The 23248-nt window shown below is 44.1% G+C and overlaps 5 protein-coding genes across 7 annotated transcripts in view; 3 read left to right on the top strand and 2 right to left on the bottom strand.

Annotated features, from left to right (window-relative positions):
• The first annotated feature begins 2924 nt into the window (after positions 1-2924).
• Positions 2925-9660, top strand: LOC111075602 (serine/threonine-protein kinase MARK1). Of its 2 annotated transcripts, none has more exons than XM_022368988.2 (7): positions 2925-3427; positions 6885-6984; positions 7047-7164; positions 7228-7384; positions 7451-7559; positions 7623-7865; positions 7930-9660. In XM_022368988.2, exons 3-7 carry the CDS (start codon positions 7109-7111, stop codon positions 8748-8750), a joined length of 1386 nt encoding a protein of 461 aa, XP_022224680.1. In that variant the 5' UTR covers positions 2925-3427; positions 6885-6984; positions 7047-7108; the 3' UTR covers positions 8751-9660. The 2 variants fall into 2 exon arrangements, with proteins under 2 accessions (XP_022224680.1, XP_022224671.1); XM_022368979.2 differs by lacking the exon at positions 2925-3427 and adding an exon at positions 3437-3525.
• LOC111075611 (cysteine protease ATG4B) lies at positions 9620-12688 on the bottom strand. Its single transcript, XM_022369004.2, has 5 exons — positions 12095-12688; positions 11697-12039; positions 11548-11627; positions 10939-11484; positions 9620-10198 (listed from the first exon to the last, which is right to left on the bottom strand). Exons 1-5 carry the CDS (start codon positions 12276-12278, stop codon positions 10119-10121), a joined length of 1233 nt encoding a protein of 410 aa, XP_022224696.2. The 5' UTR covers positions 12279-12688; the 3' UTR covers positions 9620-10118.
• A 105-nt stretch (positions 12689-12793) lies between these two features.
• Positions 12794-13864, top strand: LOC111075612. Of its 2 annotated transcripts, none has more exons than XM_022369031.2 (2): positions 12794-13144; positions 13205-13864. In XM_022369031.2, the coding sequence occupies exons 1-2, from the start codon at positions 13082-13084 to the stop codon at positions 13766-13768; spliced, it is 627 nt and encodes a 208-aa protein (XP_022224723.1). In that variant the 5' UTR covers positions 12794-13081; the 3' UTR covers positions 13769-13864. The 2 variants fall into 2 exon arrangements, with proteins under 2 accessions (XP_022224723.1, XP_022224712.1); XM_022369020.2 differs by having other exon boundaries at positions 12796-13144; positions 13202-13864.
• A 557-nt stretch (positions 13865-14421) lies between these two features.
• On the bottom strand, positions 14422-17276 carry LOC111075718 (protein asteroid). The gene is made up of 2 exons (XM_022369188.2): positions 16204-17276; positions 14422-16142 (listed from the first exon to the last, which is right to left on the bottom strand). Exons 1-2 carry the CDS (start codon positions 17176-17178, stop codon positions 14529-14531), a joined length of 2589 nt encoding a protein of 862 aa, XP_022224880.2. The 5' UTR covers positions 17179-17276; the 3' UTR covers positions 14422-14528.
• A 1656-nt stretch (positions 17277-18932) lies between these two features.
• The window catches only part of LOC111075962 (protein Star), a 34799-nt gene continuing 30483 nt past the window's right edge, over positions 18933-23248 (top strand). The window contains exon 1 of the mRNA XM_022369510.2: positions 18933-19935. The gene's annotated coding sequence lies outside the window, so the exon portion shown is untranslated. The remainder of the gene's footprint in view (positions 19936-23248) is intronic.

The following is a 23248-nucleotide window of genomic DNA, read 5'->3' as shown; positions in this document are numbered from 1 at the left end:
TAAGTATGTTTAGCAAACCCCCCCACCCAAATATTAAAGATATCGATCCAAAAAGTAAGAATATTTTATTAAGAAAAAGAAAAGGCAAAAAAAAGTTTATTCATGTATTTCAATACGGTAGGAATATTTAATAAAAAATAAAAATAAAAAATTTAGCCGTTAAGTGAACAGAATTTGTATCTAAAACGCAGTTTAAGTTCGATTTGGGATCATTTTGAGCATTTGGACGACCAAAAGGCCAAGTGTAACATCTGCAAATAGCCATATGACATGAGACTTGCTAACTGACTAGCTGAAAAAATAAAGATGGCCTATGGGAAATGCCTTCAGTCAGAGCGAGAGAACTATGTGCGTCAAGCTGGCTGTCCAGTTGAGCTGGGAGAAGCGCTGCGGCAGAATTTATCGAAAATTTTACTTTGCGGATACAATTATGCTGGCTTGGTGTCTGTGTTCTGCTGGAAAACATCATTGTGTGTCAGTAGTGCCTTAGTTGTTCTACTAAAAGCCATTAGACGTTTCTAGAGACTGCTACGAACAATAATGTTGCATTTTGTCTCTAGTGATATCCCTCTCTACGCAGCAAAATTGTCTAAGTCTAATGTCATATGGCTAAAAGTAATTTTGTCTTGTGTATCGCAGAGTAATCTTGAACAGGGAACAACTGAACAAGTGAGTGAACAGGGAACAACTGAACAAGTGAGTCAACAGGGAACAACTGAACAAGTGAGTGAACAACTGAACAAGTGAACAACTGAGTGAACAATTGAACAAGTGAACAACTGAGTGAACAACTGAACAAGTGAACAACTGAGTGAACAACTGAACAAGTGAACAACTGAACAAAAATCGAGTGAACATGTTCAGTTCACTCAGTGAAGTGAACAGCTCATTTTTGTTCACTCACTCATGAGCAACCCAACTCTAGTATGTACATACATATATACATCTGCGAACCAATCAACTATCATCATTCCTAACGAAAGTAAAGGCAAGTCAATTCAACGATCGCAAATTACTTTGGGATGACAACAGCGTCATGATTTTTCTCATTCTGTCTGTAGAATTTATCTTATCAAGTTGATAATTTCAGTAGATAATTGCTATGTGTCTGGCACTACCGAATGGGAGCATCATTATCTTTCAAATGATTGCTACCACAGACTATTTCTGTGTTTGAGCAGAAGGGGACATACGGGGGTTCCTTTAGCCGCAATTCTGGTAGAATTAATATTCATAATTTATGTGCTAGCAAACCTCCCCGCAAGTCCATCATAGCCTTCCACACTTCACGTACCGCGTATAAAAATTTCATTGCATACTTTTCAACGCCAAAATGAAATTGCGGGCTCCTCCTACTACGACTATTTGTGCGGCTAGGCAGGCTTCAGCTGCCGGCCCTGTGGCACATCTGTGACATCTGGCACTGGAATGTGAATGTAAATGTGAATTTAATTGTGCTACCCGCTCACACACACAAACACACAGGGACACGCAACCCGCTCTAAGCCACAGCCACAAGAACCGCACTTGAATGGGGTGGGGGGCGCGTTGCAGCTGTCAGTCAATCAGAAAGATGGCGTCGCCTGTCGCCGACTTGCCCTGAAAGTTTGTGCCAAGCTTCGGGGGGCTTTTATAATAATTTCAAATGTTTATAGTGCGAAATATATATACATACATATATATATGTATATATTTACATACATATATGTATGTACATATTTTTATATTTATATGCTGGCACTAGAACTGCTGCTGGCATATCTCTATAACGGCTTGTCGCCTGCCCGTTGGTTTCAGTTCAGGCTTAGTCAGTCGTTTGCCTTTTGCTTGCTTCCTTCCTGGGCAACTTCCTGTCACGCTTGAGGGCGGCATACATAGGACAGGGCTGGCACAACCGATTGCTATACAAACATTTGCCCCCCATTGCCCCTCATGGGGCCAAGGCCCATACCTCTTGCTGCCATTTTCTGTAACGTCTTCTGCTCTGTTTGCCATTTCTGTGTTTTATTGAAGAAGACGTGCAGGAAATTTGAGCAACGCAGCAGCAGAGCAATCAGCAACAACACAAAAAAAAAAAACAGAGCATAAAATGAAATGAGGGAAAATCCATTTACGTAATTACTTCAACGTAACTTTTGCCGCCGCCAAAGGATGCGCGCAACGAGACCTTTTCCCTATTAAATTATTGAAGAATTGCTTAGTCGCTCATTTGGAATCTGTTCCGCAACTAAAGCAGTTATCCCCCACAGCCCGCAACCCTATCGATTACCCCCCACAAAAAAGTTTTCTCATTTTGCCAACCCTCTGGAGCCGTTAATTATATTTTACTTGGAATATTTTTGCACCAGAGATTTACTCCTCAAGGCAGCAAAGTGAGTTGAACTTGTTAGAATTAGCATAATTTATGATCTTAGTCCGCTTGCATCCTTTGCCCTTGGGGGGTTATTAAGACCCTAAATTTATGATTGCCGAAAAGATGAATTAAATTATTTGATTTATATTTTGTGATTGCATACATCAAAAGTTTTCGCTCAATTCGATGAAGATTTTCGCACAAGTTTTCATATAAAGCAAAACCCAAAAATGTCTTACAGGAATTCCCACAGCAGGAAGGACTCTAACCACTGAACGAATCAATCGCAATCCAACAATTGCTGAACTTTTCTTTATTTGGCTTAAACTTTTGCCCAGAAACATTTCCACGCAATAAGTAACACAATCCGCTTATAATCGTACTCGTATCTGTTCAATTTTATTTGTATCGCCACAACAATAATAGAAATCAACTTGGTGGAAGTTTTCGCTTAACCAAACTTTTGTTTGCCATTGTGTCTATTTTGCAGGCGTGGCCGTGTCCCCCCACCACCAGGCGCAGGCGAAAGCATTTAATAATGTAAGGCGATTCCGAAACTAAGACGCTAGGACTTGCCATTCTGTAATTACACACGAGTTCAGGCGAGCAACAGGAAGGCAGGAAGAACATTGGACTTGGACTTGGACAGGCAAGGACCCAAGACTCAACCAGCACAAGGACGTCCAACAAGTTGTCTCCAAGACCAAACCCTCAGAGCGTACTTTGGACTCAAACACAACTCAAACCCCACATACCACACGTCTCTCTCTCTGTCCGTCGCTCTTTGACTGTCAGCCGCAGCACAGAAGGGGCCCCACACACACACACACACACACACACAGAGAGAGGAGAGTAAGCAGCAAAACGGCAGCCGTGGATACCAAAGCGCTGCGCAGTTCAGCCGCCACTGTGAAAGCGACATCGACGCCGTCGCTGTCGCTGTCGCTGCCGCCGGCACTGGCACCGGCAACGGCACCGGCACTGTCGCTGGCAATCTGTCAGCCGCCCCCACCCACACCGCCCTATCAGCGGCTAACCAAAGCGCTGCAATGCGATCCCCGCTGCGGACACGAGGTGAGTGCAATCTGAGGTGGGTGGGCGTGAGGCGGGAGTTGGGCATGGGCAGGGGCCAAGATGGCACTAACAGGCGATTCTCTAGCAGCAAATTTGAGGTAAAGTAAACTAAAGTATCATCTGATAATTACTCTCTACTCTTTAACTAAGTGTAAAACGGGCGGCAAATACATTTCTAAGTGATTACAAAAACCGAAATCGGTTAAATAAGATTGAGAATGGCACAGAATTAGAAGGAAGGAAACTTTTAAGAATATAAAACATTTCCTTTAAAAAGGGAGCATATGTGCATGCCACAAGCAGTTTAATATTCGTGAAGTTCAAATATCGGTCTATAAGACATATATGAACCCATAATTAGTATGGCCTACAGTTCACATTTTTAAGCTATTAAGAACCCCATGGTAATTTACATTCAATTTTTGTATATGTTCTGGGATAAGCCTACGTCCGAGTATAATTTGTAAAGGTAACGTTTAACATCGATTAACGATAAAATGAATATGTACATTATGTTCTACCATATTTTATGTGGATTTTGAAGCCAATAACTCTTAAAGCAGAAACTTAATTAGCAGGCTAAGTAACACAACTGGACCAAAACACAAGCAATACTTAATTCTTATAGTTCTTAGTACTTTTTTTTCTAAGTGTAGTTATCGTATAGTAAAATGAAGCTAAATTTAAGTAGTTTTTGAAAGTTTATTTGGCAAAAATATGTGAAAACCATTTAAAACTATGCAGCAATAAGAATATTTCAATTGCGAGCATAAGAGTTAAAAGGAATTTGAATAGTTTTAGTCATTAAAAAGCCCATAAAAAGTTTTAAAAATGTGTACACGTACATAAGTATGCGAATTAATGGTAAAAGTCAAAAGATTAGAGAGTGGAGGAGGTGCATAATTTATATGCAATGGCAACAATTTGATGTCAGTAATTATAGAGGTTTCATGGGGAAGATTAAGATTTCCAATATGGTTTTCCCTGAGAGGGATTTCTTCCCAAAGTTAAGCCCAAAAAGTCATTAATTAATATAAAATCTCAAGGTAAAATATGAAGCAGGAAGGACTAAGGATGCAAACATTATCTTGTATTAAATAATATAAAAATATATATATACATGAATATATTAATTATATATTAAATCTCATCTCATAAGTTTTTGATGCAATTGGGATGGTAAACCACTTTTTTGCTGTCTCTCACTTTAGCTTAAGGATCTCTAATCTGTCACTATATGTATAGGTACATACATATACATGTACATATGTATACGTAACATATACATGGTGAAACCCAACCCATAGATTTATTTGTGCATTTCTAAGCATCCGCTTAACAAATAAATTTCCACTTGGCCCAGTTTCTGGGTGTCAAAAGCATCTAAATTGGTAGGACACAAATTTTATCCTCACAAAGTGTCATGGCAGGGAACTTGCGAGTATTGTGCCAGATTTGCGTGTCCTTGCCGATGATGAATGGTTTCATGCTCGCACGAGTATGTAGGAAAAGGATACCATGCAACCTGTACAATTTATGCGGTAAGCGGTAAGCGGCGGCACAGAAAGAGTTCACCTCTGACATGCTGACGTCACAGCAGCTACAGTGTCAGGCCGGGTCGAGGTGCAGGTCCAGGCCATTGTCGCCTTGTGTTAGCTAATACACAAACCCTCTGCAGCGGCAGCGGCAGCAGCGCTGCAATTATGCGGAGGTTCAAGGCTAATTTGCTTGTGCACCAATGGCTTTGAAATGGTTAGAGAGGGTGGGGGAGGGTGGTAGAGGGTGGCAGAGGCAGAAGTCTGTATGTTTGAGCGCATTCACCGTGGAATTGAGCTACGCGGGGACGGCTTTGTGTGTGCGCGTGTGACCGAATGCAAGGCAGCCGCATTACGTATACGCCGCGTTTCGTTGCGTTTCGACTTAATTAACGCCCACACCACAGCACACCTCTCGATGGCTTAAAAGGTGGATTAAGCAGCACAGAAAGCACAGAAAATAAAACAAGGAAAGAAGCAGAGGATTTCGCAGCACAGGCTTTTAATACACTTAGAGAAATGGAATTACAAAATATATGAGAATAAAAATTTGGGAGTTTATTTGCATAAAAATAGACAGAAGGAAATATTTTGATCAAATAGAAAAATAAATCTATATATATCTACTCATGATAAATACGAGTATCACTCAAAAAAGGTACAAAAAAAAAAAGAAGCAGCAACAGTGACCTGCAGCAAGCAGCAACAAGCAGCAGCAAGTGGAAGCAACGATAAGTTGAATAACCACAGTTCAAATTACATTAACAAAAAAAAAAATGGTGCCCCCTTGACCTTGACTAATTGTGAGTGCAGCAACAAGAGCGAGGGCACAGGCACAGGCAGAGGCACTTTTCTAAGAGCACATTCAGCGCACAGCTACAAATGGGGAATAAATTACGGCCAACAAGTTACGGGCACCGGAATGAGGGTGGGGGTGCGGGTGGGGGCGCGGGCGCAGTCAATGTTAATTGTTACAACATGTGCACACAACAAATATAATCGCTGCATTCGATGGCCCCCCAAGCTCAAGGCGGTAGTTGGGACATTTGTCCCTGGTGGAAATCAAATAAGGAAATTGCTCATACTTTGACATGAGAGGAAAAGCAAGGAGTGTGGCTTTTGGGCAAACAATTACTTGAAATTTAAGCCAAATGAATGTGAAATTTATTCCAAGAGTATACCAATTTATTATGCTTGTGGAGTTCCTTTAGATCTTTTTGATATGTTTGGTTTTAATCTGTAGAGTTGCTTATGGGTTAATTTGGAGTCAAAACAAAACGAATCAAATAGAGTGTACGACAGACAAATTGTTTATTAATTGAATGGAAAACAAAAATTAACAGGCACAAGCCTAGAATCTTAAATGTATTTTGTTTTTGTGGTGGCAACAGGAAGCTGCACATATTTTAGTTTAAGATTTATTTAATTATAGCCAAGCCATGTCAAACGTAAAAACCAAAACAAAGTTAAATAAATATGCTGAGTTTTCTTTTCCGATTTATTTGGGCTGCGTCTTTACTTCCCTTCAGTTGTGTGAAATCTATGGCTATAAGTCTTTAAGTCTAAGTCTAACTATTCGATTCTCAGTGCTTTTTTGGCTGTGTGTAATGGGCTTAAAATGTATGAGGTAAATATGTAGCCAGACTGACTAAAATAAAATGCATACAAAAGGTTTATTGCATGCAAAACAAATCAATGGCTGTCAGACATTACTATTTACCCATCATTCAGGATGTAGCGTAGGCAGACAGCAAAATGACTTTTGTATAAGGAACTCAAATAGGAATTTATGTAAAAAAAACATCAGAGATAGCGTTAAAATTTAATGAATCACCATTAAAATAATTAAATAATTTCCTTAAAACTTGTATCAGATTGTTAATCTAATAATAAAAATTTGCGCACATGGCTTTATCTTCCAGGTGACCATTGGCCGTCGCATTGGTCTGTACAGATTCTGTGGCGACATCGGTCGCGGCAATTTCTCAAAAGTCAAACTGGCTGTACATCAGCTGACGCGTGGTAAGTCCAATTGGTTTACTATTTATTAAAGTACATAATATTAACCATATTTGGATGGGCAGACAAAGTGGCCATTAAGGTGGTGGATCTGGATCGGGCTGGACTCGATGCCAAGGCGCTGCGCATGCTGTCCAGCGAGATAGCCACACTCGAGTGTGTTCATCATCCAAATATATTAAGGTGAGACACCCCAAACATTTTGTGCTCTCGTGGCTGTGTTCTCTTTAACACAATTTGCTGTAGGCTCTTCGAGGTGGTTGAGACTTTAGGCCGTGTCTATTTGGTCACCGAGTGGATACGCGGCGGGGAACTCTACAACCACATCACCCAAGGCGGCCCACTGAGGGAGATTCATGCGGCGCCTCTGTTCAAACAGCTGCTGCTGGCTGTCAAGCATATGGTGAGTGATAATATTTAGCCCTAACCTTAGTCAGATTCCTTGATAACTTTCGTCTTGAACTTACAGCACAGCCTTGGCTATGTGCATCGCGATATTAAGGCAGAGAACGTGCTGCTCCTTTCAGAGGATCGCCTGAAGCTGGCCGACTTTGGCTTCAGCACACAACTCATTAATGGTAAGCCCCATTAATTCTTCTGCGTTATCCATCCATCTCATGCAGCGTTTGACCCTCGTGCAGGTGCCAATCAGAAGCTCGATACATTTTGCGGCTCACCGCCATATGCCGCCCCCGAGCTCTTCTCCGATGATCATTATATAGGCGCACCCGTGGATGTTTGGGCCCTGGGCATTCTGCTGTACTTCATGGTCGTTGGCAATATGCCATTTCGAGCGCCCACCATACCCGGCCTCAAGGCAGCCATTTTAAAGGGGGACTATCTGCTGCCGGGACAACTCAGTTTGCCCTGCATAAGACTAATTCGTAAGTGGGGGAAATACTTATATAAATATACTTATACTTATACTAAATATGCCCCCCCCCACAGAACGTGTTCTTATTCACATACCCGCCCAGCGGCCCACCATCGATGACATGCTGAACAGCCAGTTTGTGACGTGCCCCAAGCTGAGCGCCGATCTCATGCAGTACGAGATCAATCTGCACAGCAAGCCCGCTAAGCGCTCCATCTTCTGGGTGCGCACCAAGTCGCATCGCCTGAGAAAGTCCGCCTCGCTGCGGGACCGCTATGCGGAGGTGGTCAAGAAGCCGGCCATTAGCATGAATACGCGCCAGCAGGACGAGATGTTTGTGCAGAACTTTCTGCAGCCAATTGAGCTGGGGCACGAGCTGCTGCTGCTGCAGGCGCCCAACCCCAACCTGGTAAAGGAGGCAGCCGTTGAGCCGGTGAAGCGTCCGGGTCGCCGTTATCTATTATGCGGCACGCTCAAGAAGAAGGTCACGCCCATGGAGACGGAGCCCGAGAAGCAGCTGTCGAATGGCGGACAGTGTCCCGCGGGCAAGATAAATCCCTGGAATGTGGAGGTGGCCGAGGATTGTCCACTGTTCAAGAACTACGACGCAGAGACGGGCAGCTGTGTAATGCTGCCCACCGCCACCGAAGATCTCAGCCAGCTGGGCGCCCTGGAGTTTGAGGCACGCCAGCTGCTGGCCGAGCTGGGCCTCTCCTCGGAGATGCTGCTCAATGCCCGGCAGAGTGGGCCACGCTCGGACATCATTGGAGCCTATCGCATTGTGGTCAATCGGCTGCAGAAGCAGTCCTGGCTGGCACGCAAACATGTCGAGATGGCACTGCATACTGAGCCCAAGGTGGAGAAGCGCATCGAGCGCTCCTGCTGTATACTCTAAGAAGGGGGGTGCTAAAAACCTGTTGAATGTTTTAAATTACTCACCTGGTTCTGGTCAAGCTTTGGTTTGTGTGCCGTGCCCCCTGAAGAAAGGTAAAACTCGTTTGTCCATAGCATACTTAGTGGGGCAGCAGCAAAGGATTTTTAATTTGAAAGAAAGCCACGAAAAATGTTTTTATTTTGGCATTAAAAAATGTTCTAAAATTTATTTAAAGCATGCTCAAAATTCAACAGAGAGATCTGGCTGGCAAGTTAAAGATCTCACTCACTTTTCAGCAGATTTTGGAGTGTGGAACTTTATAAACCAAATTTAAAAATAACAAAAATCTCTGACAAGCTCCCTCCTCCCACTTGTATCTCGTTTCTGCACTGCCCAAACGAAAACATGCTTAAGGCTAGCCCCACAAAATTTCCACTAGATATTTATGCTATGGAAGAAGGCCTTTCTTTGGTGTGGGGGCGGGGCATAGTTTCAGCCACAGGACCTGCCACAGGCCATGCCCAAATTAGTGTCAATTTTTGCCAGCTGCAAAAGTCGGTAGAAGTTCTTTGATTGTTAGTGTGACTCGTTTTTCCTTTTTCCTTTTTGGTTCCTCATTAACGCAGCATAGCGTGAAAGTTCCTTATTTCCGTGTAGTTTTTGTGTTTGTTACAGCCGCAGGCGCATAGTGAAATTGATATATAAAAATACATACATACATATATATAATATACCTACATATAGTTATACCAGACATACATACACATATATAGTCCAAGTATTATGTATTTAGTTGTTGGTCCATTTTTGAGCATAAAAATATACAAACGAATATACGAATATGAAATATGAATATATGGCATACATTAATGTGAAAAAATCTCTCAATGTACAACGGTTGCATAAAAATGTTTAATTGATCATCAAAAAGCATGAACAGTGTGTGTTGTTTTTTTTTTGTGTTGTTGTTGTTGTGGTTTTTGTTGTTGCTGTTGTCTCCCATGGAGTCAATCTCGTACAATAAAGCAGCATTATGAAAAAGAATCGTATTGGTACAAATCGGAAACATTTTTAATAGCTAAGTCTCATCCCATCGGTTTACTCTTTCGCCAAGCTATATTCCTATATATAGTGTGAGACTCTGCCACTCTCCTGAGTTATCAGAAGAGCAATCATTGGGCCTTGCCTCACCCACATTATAGGAATACACCTTGCACTCTATCTAGCCTTATTTTATTGCATTTGCAGCATCCGCCGGGCTCTGCTCTCCGTCGCTATCGCTGCCGCTGTCGCTGCCTCTGCTCCACTTTCGCTCATTGTTGTTGCTTTTGTTCTGTTTGGCGCAGGCGTCGCGTGGGAGAGCCAACGAACTGGTGCTCTCTCTCTCTCTCAAACGACGGCGCTCTCACTGGGTTTGCTGCTGCTGCTGTTGCTGGTGCCGGCAGCGTCGCCGTCTCTTACGCTCTCTTCTGTGGAGTAGAATGGATTGATAAGACGTTGCTGAGTGCTGAGTGGAAATCGAGTGAGAATTTTATGGTTGAGTGGAACAGTGGAAGTCTTTTGATTTTTCAATTTCTAAACTTTTGAAATGGCGAAAAAACATAGAACACTTGCATAATTAGAGTTAAAAAGATATTACTGTGCGAATATCATTTGAGTTAAACTATTTTCATTCTATTTTGTGTTTAATAAACTATACTATTTTTGCAGAAATTTGCTGGATTAATTTGAAATAGTTAAAGTATTTAAATATACAATTAAGCAACAATTCAATTCAGCAATTTTCATATTTCTTAAATATTTTTTTAATATGTATTAATAATAATAGAAAACTTCAACTTTGAATCGCTATATATTCAGGTATATCCGTTCTATCACCAGCATTAAAAATTCTGTAAAAGGTCTTACACTTCTCATTTCAACCTAGTAATTTTAGTGGATATCCGCGCTGCAGATGCTGAGTAAAAAGAAGTCAGCGAAGGAGTCACCGAAGAGCGGGTATTGAATTTTGGGATATATTGCCAAATATTTAAAATATGTAGAATATTTTTCACGTGCAAAGTACCTTCAAGAGTTTACATTTTTTCGCACAGTGTAATTATTATGGACCATGTTTCACTATAGAAACATCACAGAGTTGAGTTCAGAGTGCCATACAGATTTAAAACCTGCAGACAGAAGCGACTGTTAATCCTATTCCCCTACTCACCCACTATGGCAAACGAGTCCGAGTCTGAGGTGCCAGCTGGCCAGTCGATATCCGGCATTGTCGGCCATTCAATATCCTCCGCCGTGTCCCAATCAACGGCGCGTGTTTGGCTTATCTCGAAGAGCGCCGGTGAGCACATGCCCAGCACCTCCTGCCGCAGTTTGCCGATTAGCTGCTGAAAGCTGTCACTGGTCTTGCACAGAAAACAGACGGCCAGCGAGGGATCCATGGCGGAGAAGCTGAGGCGTGCCGCATGCTTCTGATGGTAGGTCTCGTCGTGTTCCTGTTCCCCTGAGCTGAGCTTCTGGCCCACCACGCCCGTCCGTTGTGTGGTGTGTGGATCGAGGTACAGAACTTCGTCCTCAACGTATCCAAGGAAGTACAGAGCCTGATTTGGACGGCCACCAATCATGCCACAGCTGCTGTCCAGCTCGAGACAGCGTTTCAAGGCTGGTATGTAAATGGGATTGATGTCGCTGATGCCCAGCCGCAGGGGTATGATGAGTAGCAGTGGCTTCCAGGCATCTCCTTCCAGGCAGAGGGAATCTACAGAGGAAAGGGCGAGGCATAAGTATGGATGCTTTGGCTACTAGTTTATCCATCACTCACAGACATCATCGAGCACCACTGTGCTGTCCATGGCCACATGGATCAACAGCGAACACCAGTCATCGAATAGCACCAGTTTTCTGAAAGTGTCAGGGCAATGTTAGCGATTACAATCCCCCTCCAGATGTGTGTATATCTTGTCCACTAACTTGAGGATCTGTGCCACTGTATTGGGTCCCAGCCACTCGCCCACCGCCTTGTTCTGGGACTCACCCGTCAGGGCGATCTGATGTATGGAGTAGTAGCTCTTGCGCACATCTTCAAAGCGACTAACAATCTTGAGGTAGGTGGCATCCTGGCACTCGGGTGTCCAGAACCAGTCGCGGCCCAAATGCAGGTCGATGAGGGCCTGAGCGAGTACCATCTGTCCGCAGCGCAGCATGCAGCCCCAACCCTTATCCGTGGTGAGCTGCACCTCACCCAGAGGCATGAAACCATGACGATAGGTACACCACAGTCGGGACTGTATATCCCTGCGGATGACTTCTAGTTCTGTGTGCGAGGAATAGTTAAGGATTCCGCTTGTATGGGGTGTCCCATCACTCACCCTGTATGGCATTGTAGCGCTTTCCGAGCACCCAAACGTTTGTGTTCCGTTTGGGTATATCCTCTGGCTCGCCACTGCCCACCGCCTGGCCGACGGCACTGGCCAGGACGCTGTCCGGGCCCAGATACGCCTCAAAGACGCTCTCCATGATACGCGTTAGCTGATCGGCGAGGATAACCAGCATGGATGGAGGCGCAGTCCTATAATCTCAGTGCTTCTCCCTCTGCCACCGTCGCAGGCGTCACCTTCCGTTTTCGTTTCGTTTTCCGTTAATTGCCCGTCAATGACGTTTCGGTTTGTCGCTGCTGCTGTCTCTGCCTCTGCCTCCGCCTACTGCTGCTGCTGCTGCTGCTACTGCCTTTGTTTTGGCCTTTTTGTTGCGTCCGCTGCGTCCTGCTCCCAACAGCTGGGGGGTCACAGCAAATGCATTTGTTGTTGGCAGTGTCTGGCGCTGATTACAAACGTAACAAAAACACCTTTAGTTCGTATTTTCTGCTTCAATTTTGTATTTTTTTCTTCTATGACTGAATTGATTACAACGATAACAACAGCGACGCCGCTGCGCTGCCACGGACGAATGTGTTGACGTCGTAGTAGTACTGGAAAACGTCGTTGGGGTCATAACAGTGCTCCGAATCGCACAAAGTGTGCCTTGACTGTGAGCGTTTCAGGCACTGGTGTTTTGGAAAAACAAAAATCATTCGAATCCGTTCTCAGTCAGCATTCACATCGGAAGTTTAGCTCGGAAAATAAATCCGGTAATTCAGAATTTAGCAATTTTTTGTTAGTTATCTTTTTGTTTTTTGTTTTCACATCGGAAGTGAAGTTTAGCTCGGAAAATAAATACAGTAATTCAGAATTTAGCAATTTTTTGTTAGTTATCTTTTGGTTTTTTGTTTTCACATCGGAAGTGAAGTTTAGCTCGGAAAATAAATCCAGTAATTCAGAATTTAGCAACTTTTTTTTTAGTTTTGTGCATATAGTAAAATGGAACGCGTCTCTGAAACCGGATTGAAGCGAATCTTCAATGCCATCACAGGATGTTTTCGGGTATGCAAATTAATTATTGGTTCAAATTTGTTTCGTATTGAAACATTCCACAAACAGAAGGAACGAGAGGAGGAAAAATCTCAAACCGAAGCAGAAAAGGATAAAAAAACGGCAGTGCAACAAACTCAAACCGGAGAAGAAAACATCATCGCCACTGACGATTGGGTGGTAGATTTTATAACGTGCTACGGCCGCTGTCGTGCCCTATGGGACATCGGGTCTAGCGAATATCGCTCATCCGAGCTTAAGGAGAAAGGCTACAAGGAGCTTTGGCAAATACTGCGACAGTTCAAGGAAGACGCTACGCTGCGGGATGTCAGAAGTAAAATATATTCATTGCGCTCGCACTACCGCATCTACAGGTTGAGGGTGCTGAAATCGCAGTATCGTTATAAGCCAACGTTGTATTGGTTCACCCTCATGTCCTTCTTGGACCCTGTTCTCAAATTCGGGACAAAGGGAGGACCACGGCCCGACGACAGCAGCACCGACAACCGCAACGAGGAGGACACCGATGATAGTAGCGAGGAGGACACCGATGGCAGTGACGACGACAGCCGTGACCATGCCGACGGGATCGAGGAATCCGCCGACGAACCTGAGAGAAAGCGCAGCCGCATATAGACGCATCATTTATAATTAATCAACAATCTAAGTAATAAGCCAAATAAATAAAAAACGAGAAGGAACGTGTGAGTCGCTTCTGGGGACGCGACTCTACTCATACCCGTACTCAGTCAGTATATACATGTTTGAGCATAAGATTGTACAGGTACATTGTACATGTACCATTTATATTCTACATCTACTCCGCTAAGGGTTGCTCGCGCACTGAACGAGGCAGATTGTGCGAGCGAGAAAGAGAATCAGTAGCATGAGGAGGAGGGGGAACAGAAATTTAATTTCTTCATTCTGGCTATAATTATGATCCGATCTGATTCAGATTCGGCAATCTGGTAGATATGGGCCTTCTCTACGATACTGCGAACGATAGTTTTATCTTATCTTTAAAATTATGCCTGCCACAGATTTTCGTGCCGGAAGGGGTCGGGGCGAAATTTTGAAATACACTTGTAGCAGTGTGATATCCCTAGCTCTTAGTCTCTGAGATCTAGGCGCTCAACAGGACGGACAGACAGACAGACATGGCTACATCGACTCGGCTATTGATGCTGATCAAGAATATATACACTTTATGGGGTCGGAAACGTTTCCTTCCCTGCGTTACACACATCCACTTTTACCACAAATCTAATATTTTTGAGTACAAGCATAAAAACAATTCAAAATTGATTTAATTAGCAATTTACAATTAAATTCCTGGTACATGCACGGCTTCCAGGGGCAGGGACAGAGGCTCTCTGCAGAGACAGCCGACGACTTGTTAAGAAACTTTAAGCGCACAGAATTTGTTATTTAAATCGTAAAAATCATCCTCGGCCTGGGGCTCCTCTCCCGTTCGTAGCATATCCGCATTGGGATCTGCTGTCGCTGTGGAGTCAGCCGCTGCTGCCTCTGCTGCTTTCCTCGCCGCCTGTCGCTCCTTTTTGAAGCGTTTCTTTTGCTGGACTTTTTGGCCGGCCTGATCCACATCCGTCTGCTTCCAGTTGGGAATGAAAGCCGCACACCAGTCAAACAGAAAGCAATAAAAGTCAAACATCAACTGGGAGTCGGAGAGCAGGTAGTGCTGCACATGGTAGCGCACATCCGGCCGATTCCGCAGCAGATCGTAGAGATTGTAGAGAAGGGCGCCGCAGTAGAGCTGGTTCATGCGAGGACTCGGCAGTGGGTGATCCAGCAGGGAGTTCAGCCCGTTTAGTTGATAGACCACAGCCTGAAACTCGGCGAAGGCATGCAGCACCGTTGTCGAGTACAGATCGAACTTCTTCTTGAAGATCTCCTGCATGTGAAAGTGGGGCAGGAGGCGCTCCTGCACCAGGTAACAGTCTGATTTGGGCACATGCGACATCCTCTCGGGCACGGGCAGTGCCAGCAGGGAGGGTTTCACACCCCGCTTGATGCCATCGGCTGCTTCCTTGTCCCGCACTGCCCGCTCCTGCTTGAGGATCTTGCCAAAACGGCGATGGAAAGACTTGACCTCCCTCTCGGCGGGTATGGTCACATCTATGGTTCGCAGCACAACCAAACAGAGGAGCAGGGCATGCAGATGCAGCAGGTCGCAGTGCTCCGAGCGATGCAACCAGTAGACAATGGCCAGAAAGTACACGCGCAGATCCTCTGGCAGCTTTTCCAGTTGCGCGAACAGTTGCTCCGTCTGGACATGAGGCACTTTCGAATCGAACACCGCTCTAAGGTGTCTGGCATCCGGTGCGGAGGGCACAAAGCTATAGGCAGGCGGCTGCTCGATGGGCATCTTGTGGTACCGCACATTGGTCACACGCACGGCACGCGTCAGGTAGGTGTACTCAATGGGCTGGACGACACCCTCGCTATTCACGCGTGGCTGCGTCTTGGAGCCCTCCACATGATGCAGCAACGCAAACACATAGTTGAGAATGGGCAGGGCCACTTCATTGGAGTCGTGGTGGGGAAAGTGCTCGATCTGTGGGTTGTTTATGTACTTGCGCAGATGCAGCAGGTCCACAAAGAAGCGGGACAAATGCACCGGATAGAGTTTGTCCAGGAACCATTGCGGAAACAGCAGAGTTTTATCTTCCACTTCCAGTTCGGGGCCGCCCTCTGTTTCCTCTTCACCTTCATCTTCATCGCTGTTTGATTGCGCTTTGTTGTCCCCGGTTGCTGCCTCGTTCTCTTCGTGCGGCTGCTGCTGCTCCTCCTCTGCTTCTTCTACGTCTGACAAATCCTCATCCAAGCCCAGCGGACCTTCTTCGTCGCTCTGTTCTTCCTCGCTGACTGGCTCGATGTAGGGGAAGGCATTCTCGTAGTGATCCTCAAAAAAGTCGTAGGCATGGCACAGCTCATTGGAGTAGCCCTCAATGGCTGCGTTCACCTGCGCCACCAGCGAATCCCTTTGCGACTGCAAGAAATCATAGAATTAATGGGAAAATCTCTAGAGGGTTCCAGAGGTAAAATCAAACCTTTTTCAGCCTGGAAAGAACCTTGCCCAGGGCGGACTCTGCTGTCTCGCCGCGCAGCCATTGAAGGGTCACGCGAATGCGTCGCTGTTGCTGCTTCAACTTCTTGCTGCGTCCCGCTTTGCCCATTCCGGCGGCAAAGAAGTTCCTGAAGGCAGAACGGGCTATGTAGTCGTTACCCAACAGAGCGGCAAACAGCGGCAGCTTCTCCGCACTGAGCGTACCACGGCCACACAGATGCTCCACGCGGTAGATGCAGCAGTCCAGATAGTTGTAGGTCTTGCCAGGCTTTGCTGCAGCTGCAGCCGCAGACGGAGCTGTGGTCTGTATGCCGCCAACAATTTTGCCGGCTTTTGTACGCTTTTCCATGTGCTTGGCCTGGGCGCGACGCAAGTCGCGGGCATCCTTCGGCTTGGAGTGCTGCTTCACCTGCTTGGTCAGCACCTTGACGGTGAGCGTGATCAGTGGGATGTACTTGACGTTGTGGATGTAGAAATCCGAGTCGTACGAGAGCACCGGGCAGTTGAGCTTCCTGGCCAAGGCCGCCAGTTCGTCATCCGCCTCGAATACGCAGCGCATGATGGGCACTCCACAGTCTCTGACGGCATCCACAAATACCTCTTTGAGGTGCAGCGGAAACAGCGTAATGGACGCATTCGGATTGATCCTCTTGATGACGGAGATTTTGCCCCTCAGTCGCTTGCCGACGGTTCGCAATTTGCGCTCCTCGTAGCCACCGTCCATCAACACATAGGGACGGATGCTGCACTCGTCTAGGACCTGAAAGAACTGCACCACAGCGCGATAGAAGTCGTCGTAGTCCCCACCAAAGGCCGAGTAGCAGCCGGTTACATCTTTGTACAGATTGCAGGCCAAGTTGTCCCCATCGATGACCAGGGCTGTGGAGTGCAGCTCGTACGGCTTCAGATAGATCTCAGCGCGCTGCGCTATATAGCTGGTAAGGCCGCGAACTCCCATAATCCCTGCACTTGTTGCTTGCTGATTCCAATTTTGTTTATTTGTATTTTTTCCTCAGCTGTATCGAGCGCGTGTTGCAGTGCAGTGTGACCGTTTGGGGAGTGATAAGAAATGCCACAAGAATGTGCTGTTGCATATTTTGAATAATATATACCATTTAACGTATCGTATAATTATATATCATCTATTATCTCTGATCTATTAGTTAACAATACTATAATGCCTAATACATAGACATAGAAAATGTATAATTTTTCGCTCTCTCAAAACTCATACTTTCAACGCAAACCTGAGCATGGAAGCCACCTTGTTCCGCTGATCAAATAAGCGAATAAGGGAAATTTATTAACTGGGTTTGTTGGGCAAATGGAGATAATAATGCATGAACAGGTAAAATCATGTCAATCTACGAAGCAATCGCCAAACAAATCAAGTGAAATATTTATATTTCAATATATTAAGATACATTTCAAATTGACCGCCAAACTCCATTTATCGTTGACAAATATCGATACTATGCGCTCTCAATTCGTGGTGGTTTTTCAAAATTTGCTCTCCTTTTTTGTGGTGTGAGCCACATGCTCTTAACGGTAACGCCGTAAGATACATTTGATTTGTATGGGAAAATTTTCAGCAACATTGGGAAATGAATTAGCAGCACTGTTGTGCAACTTTGGCACTGTTGCTCAGTCTGCATACCTTGGGAAAATGGATATTAAGGACTTGCGATATTGTTTGTAATTTCAGGCTTCAATTAATGCAGAAATTACTCAGTCTCTGTTTTAAAGATATTAACGAAATTTTTCAGCTCACGGGTTCCAATAATAGGTATCAGAACAGGGATAAAAGTTTATATAAAACACAAACATATGCATTAATAGGTAAACAACATGTCAATCTAGGATATAATCATAAATAATGTTTCAATGGAGCTTGGAACAACAAATTTAACATCAATTAAAAGAAATAAGGTATACAAAAACCCATACGCATAAAAGTAACTTGGTTAACCAGCAACAATGACGTCACATGTAGTCAACATTTACGTTTTATACTTTGGCCGCTTTTGTTTGAACCTTATTATGTAAAAAATCGAATGAAAAAGTTTTCTGAAAACTAGCCAATCCTGAACAAAATTCATTGAGGAATCGGATAAAATTATTTGTTCAGGGCTGAGAGGGCCAACTAGCTAGTAATATTAAACTGAATATCAAAATTGACGAATTTTATATCACAAAATATCATGGTTTGGCAGCCCGCAGCCACTACGAATTGCACGCGTCTGGCAACGCTACAAAACGACGTCACATTCGTTTTATTTTGTTTTTATTTTAACCTTAATATGTAAATAATCCAATAAAAAAGACTTCTGAAAACTTGCCAATCCTGAACAAAATTTATGTATCTATCGGATAAAATTATTTGTTTAGGGCTGAGAGGGCCAACTAGCTAGCAATATTAAACGAAATATCAAATTCGAGGAATATCAACGTTGAATGTTTTGAAAAAAACAATCGATACTATCGTGATAGTATCGGGCTCAAATAATTATTAAAAAACCATTGAAACCTTTTAGGAACTTGTCCATTGTAAAAATTAGATGCCACCTGTCGATTTCTTTACAAATGTGTTTTCGTATTTTATAGCAGCCAATCCAAACATATCAAAAAAGCAACGACTGTAGCTCGATACTATCATGATAGTCTCAAAACCATCGATAGTAGAGGCTGGCAGCTATCGATAGTGCCACCTCTACCTCGCAGCGAACGCAACGCGCATCGTAACGAAAATAATTTCATTGTGACTGCGCTACCGACGAGTAAAAAATCATCATCAATTTAAAAACCAAATTAAAAATTGTGCACTGTTTGAGCTAACTTAGAAAACACACACACGAAAAATACCACAAAAATGTATAAAATGAAAGTGTAATTTGGAAACGCCGTCGAAAATCGTCGAGCGCGTGCATATATACGGGTTCCGTTGGTTGGTTTTTTTTTTCTGCTGCCTGTGCTACCACTTTACCTTTACGTTTACCTTAACGCAGCAGCAGCAGCAAGCAGCAATACACTCATTTTGTTCGTGTTAATAACTTTTTTGTGCGTCTTTGCTTTGTGGTCGCCATTCATTTCATATAGTATTATTTTTCTCTTGGATTTTTCTTCATTCGGCCGCAACAACTACAACAACAAAAACAACAGTAGGAGCAGTAGCAGCAGCAGTAGCAGAGAAACAGCAACAAGCAGACAACATGGATGAAAGAGCGAGCGCGAAGATCATCATATACTTACCGTAATCGTATCGTGAATGAATATTTTGTCTATGTGTGAGAGGCGTGCTCTACGTGTGCGTATGCGTATGCGTGTGTGTGTATGTGTGTGGGAGACCGACCCCCCAAAGCATTTAATAAATAATCGTGTGTGCAAATAAATGTTCCAAAAAAATAAAAGAAATTGGCCAAAACGTAGCAAAAGAAAAGTGTGAAAATTTATACCCGACTTGGATCAATCGACAATCGCCATTAAGTGCACAATCGTGAGGAAAAGCTCTCTCACCTTCGGTCAATCTCTCTCTATCTCTCTGTCTCTCGGGAGTGTGTTCGTTCTCGTTCTTCCCGTGAGTGCGCCGTGTGTTCCGTGTGCGCGTCCCGTTCTGTCCCCGTAATCCCTGCGTGGAGCTTGGAGCGGCCTACCTTAACCTCGTCTTTGTTGGATACGGATCAGCAGTTTCCATCGGGATCAGGATCTTTTGCATAAGGTAACGCATAGTGTAATAGAAATTGCATTCCCATTGGCCTTGTTATACCCAAGGCCATTCCAGGAATGCCACACGGGGTTCGATACGATACTCTTCCTCTCACGTTTCCTGTCTTCCGCACATTTTCACACGTTTCTGTTTCGGTTTCTAGTTCTTTTCCATCAATTGCAATTTTTCGTCGCTTTTCTTTTTTGATGTTTCCCACGCCTTCCGGAGGCCTTGGGCGCAGGTTTTCAGGTAGTCCAGCGAGAAAAAAAACCCCGAAAAACTCTCATTTCGTTGAAAGATTCCACTCGGCTGAATGCCACCGTAGGTGGCCCGTAGAGATGGAGAAAATCCCAAGTGAAATAGAATTGAAATGTTCTCTGGGACAGGGAGGAGAAAATTAGACACACAGCAGCGAAAATTGAGTAAAATTAGCCACCCGCTGATTCCCGGGCCAAATCGCTGGAAAAATATGAAAATGTGTGTTTTGCCACACACACCACACACACACACACGCTCAGGATATAAATCATCGTTATTATCATCTGAAACTGCAGCAGCAGCGGCAATTTGGCATCAATTTGGATTAAACGCCAGGCGGTCGATGCTGATTCCATAGAATTGCTCCCATTTATCCGAAACCCCATTATGTAATTTTCCCCAAGTTGCTGCTGCTTCTGCTGCGAAATCAGGTTGATTGTAACACACATAGGGATGGAAAGAGGGAAGGAGGGAAAGTGCGACGACGACGATCTGGCGACCGCCGACAGTTGCCAGCAATTTCCGGCGCTTCTTTTTTTTTGGCAACTGAAAAAATTGGGCACAAAAGTTCATCCCAGGAGTTTCATATGGGGAAAAAATGGGTTCACGGAAAGGGAGCGGATAGGCGTCGTGTCGCCACGGAGTTCCGTCTATCCACATTCCATATTCCATTTTCCATTTTCCCCATTACCATTTACCAAAGTGGTTTATAGTTTTCCTACATCTGCTTTTGGCTGCGATTTTTATGATTTTTAGTGCTAACCCTTGAAGAGAAGTCAGTGCAGGAGGTCGACCCACTTGATACCTTAGGCAGGAAAATAACTTTAAATGCACTTCTTCGAGGGGTACTAAATAGAGTGAATGATTGACTCCATTTAGCTTAAAATATATAAAATACTGTCCCCGAAACCAGTTAAGCCAAAGAAATTTTAAACATTTTCCCTCTGTTACATATTAATTCGAAATGAAATAACACCCTTGATACCCTCTGATTGCTGGGTACCATAAAAGGAGTTTGAATTTCAAATAAAATCCACACACATGCGTGGAGGAGCAGCTGCTGCTGTTTTGCTGCATTTTGTATGCTTGTGTATGCTTGTGTGTGTGTGTGTGTGTGTGTGTGTGTGTTTATGTCTCAAATGACACTTGCGCCAACGTCGGTGCTGGCTGCACACAATATTTCTGTAGAATTTCATAGTAGGAAGTGCAGAACCACCAGCAGCAGCAGCACCAGCAGCAGCAATAACAACAACAACGCACTTGACGATTGTCCGGACAGTGGTGGTGCGGTGGTATTGTTGTCCCACTCTCACCTGCCCGTCCAGCCCAAGCAAATAGTAGAGAGGTTAGACAAAGAGAAATGGATGCGCCATGCGAGACCTAAGCCGTGTAGGTGTAGTCCCACCTTGCAGTCAAGGAAACGATCTAGCTGCAAGGGTATCAAAAGCTTCGCCTCTTATAGCTAGACTTCCTTTCCTCTGTTTGCAATTTCCTTGGTTCTTACTCCAGTTATTTGGCTCAATTGAGCAGCAGCCTGGCAATTATTCAATTGTCTTTGATTAAATGTGCAAATTTGTCTAATGTTCTCTCAGAGTCTCTCTCTCTCTCTCTCTACTCTGTGTGTGGAAGCGGATGTGGTCGCTTAAAGCTGCAACTAATTGCGATTATAATTTGTCACTGATCTCACTTTCTCAATTGTGATTTGTCTCTGCAGTTGAACAGAGAGGCAGCAGGAGAGTGAGGGAGAGCAATTATGCGTCATTACACACATTACACACATGTTCATTTACCGTTATGGTACGTATCTAACGCCTGTCTGCAATAAAAAAAAGAAGAAGAAAAACAACCATTGCAACACTCTCCAACATAAGACGAAACCTTAGGTTCTGCTTCTTGACCTACAAGCCAGCAGCAGCGAGCAACGAGCAGCTCCTCCCAGCATTTCCTGCCCATTTTTATTTACTGTTAATTATTGTTTATTTTAAATATGTATATATGGGCAGAGCGGGTGTGATGGGGGTGGGGTGGGGAACATTGGGCATTAGCTAATAAAAGCTTGCAAACAATATTCCAAATTTCCAAATTGTTTGAAATGCAGGCCCCAGCTGGCAGCAGATACCCACACACACACACACACACACACACACACACACGCAACCTAAAAAAAACCAACAAATAAAGTAATTATTTCCTTTCACAAGCTCCAAAATCGGAAAAACATCAAGAAACAGAGGGAAAAACCAAAGAAGCCTCAAACCAAAAATAACATCCAATACACCCCCCTCCCCACCATATACGCCACTGTGTCGGCGTCGACTTTTGTAGTTGTGTGTTGTTGTTGTTGTTGGTGTTGCTGCGCTGCAGTGGATCCAACACGTGCAGTCGCAGGCAAAATATGCTGAGAGAGTGCAAGCGAGAGAACAACTAATACACAGAGAGAGGGAGAGCGTGAGCGGAGTTTGCATTGATCTCTTAAAATGCAAAAGAGAGAGAGAGAGAGCAAAAAGTTTTGCAAACCGAAGCTTTGAATACACTTGCAGACCACACCACTAAAGAACTTGCATTAATATAAATAGATTGGCAGCAAAATAATCAGCATACCCACCGAGAGAGCATACGTATACAAACGGAACTCCTCGATTTGATTGACAAGTTTGGTGTGCGAGTGCGAGTGTGTTTGAATGGAGTAAGTGGAGTGAGTGAGTGAGTGAATGAGTGTGTAGAATGCATTGTGAATGAAGCACAAGCACAGCCACGTATGTATGTATTTCTTGTATGATTGATTCATGCAGAATAGTTATTTATAGACTATAGAATGAGATGACTAAATTGGCTAGTGGCACCTAGCACCATATCCGTTATGGCCGTTGCTCGCTGCCTGCCACTCCTTTTATCTATATTTGGCTGCGGCCTTGCCTACGCTTTGGCTATTCTTTACGTTATGTTATCGTATGTTTTGACAGGCATTGATCATGTATCATGTACATATGTACTCTCGTTACCTTATCGATTGACAAACCGGAACCCTATCTTTCGCTTATGTTGTGCTTATGCTTATGCTTTCCCT

The sequence above is a fragment of the Drosophila obscura genome, unplaced genomic scaffold (genome assembly GCF_018151105.1).
Source record: "Drosophila obscura isolate BZ-5 IFL unplaced genomic scaffold, ASM1815110v1 contig_200, whole genome shotgun sequence".
Classification (NCBI taxonomy): Eukaryota; Metazoa; Arthropoda; class Insecta; order Diptera; family Drosophilidae; genus Drosophila; species Drosophila obscura.
Note: the sequence above shows the minus strand (reverse complement) of the source record. Positions and strands in the feature narration are given on the sequence as shown.

Bases quoted from the DNA above. Each gene is read 5' to 3' on its own strand.
- LOC111075602 (XM_022368979.2), top strand. From the start codon at position 3,472: ATGGGCAGGGGCCAAGATGGCACTAACAGGCGATTCTCTAGCAGCAAA. The intron at 6,985-7,046 runs GTAAGTCCAATT...TTGGATGGGCAG, and splicing joins TGTACATCAGCTGACGCGTG to ACAAAGTGGCCATTAAGGTG. The intron at 7,165-7,227 runs GTGAGACACCCC...AATTTGCTGTAG, and splicing joins CATCATCCAAATATATTAAG to GCTCTTCGAGGTGGTTGAGA.
- LOC111075611 (XM_022369004.2), bottom strand. From the start codon at position 12,278: ATGCTGGTTATCCTCGCCGATCAGCTAACGCGTATCATGGAGAGCGTC. The intron at 12,040-12,094 runs GTGAGTGATGGG...CCTCGCACACAG, and splicing joins GCGCTACAATGCCATACAGG to AACTAGAAGTCATCCGCAGG. The intron at 11,628-11,696 runs GTTAGTGGACAA...TGACACTTTCAG, and splicing joins ACAGTGGCACAGATCCTCAA to AAAACTGGTGCTATTCGATG.
- LOC111075612 (XM_022369020.2), top strand. From the start codon at position 13,082: ATGGAACGCGTCTCTGAAACCGGATTGAAGCGAATCTTCAATGCCATC. The intron at 13,145-13,201 runs GTATGCAAATTA...TTCCACAAACAG, and splicing joins CCATCACAGGATGTTTTCGG to AAGGAACGAGAGGAGGAAAA.
- LOC111075718 (XM_022369188.2), bottom strand. From the start codon at position 17,178: ATGGGAGTTCGCGGCCTTACCAGCTATATAGCGCAGCGCGCTGAGATC. The intron at 16,143-16,203 runs GTTTGATTTTAC...GATTTCTTGCAG, and splicing joins TTCTTTCCAGGCTGAAAAAG to TCGCAAAGGGATTCGCTGGT.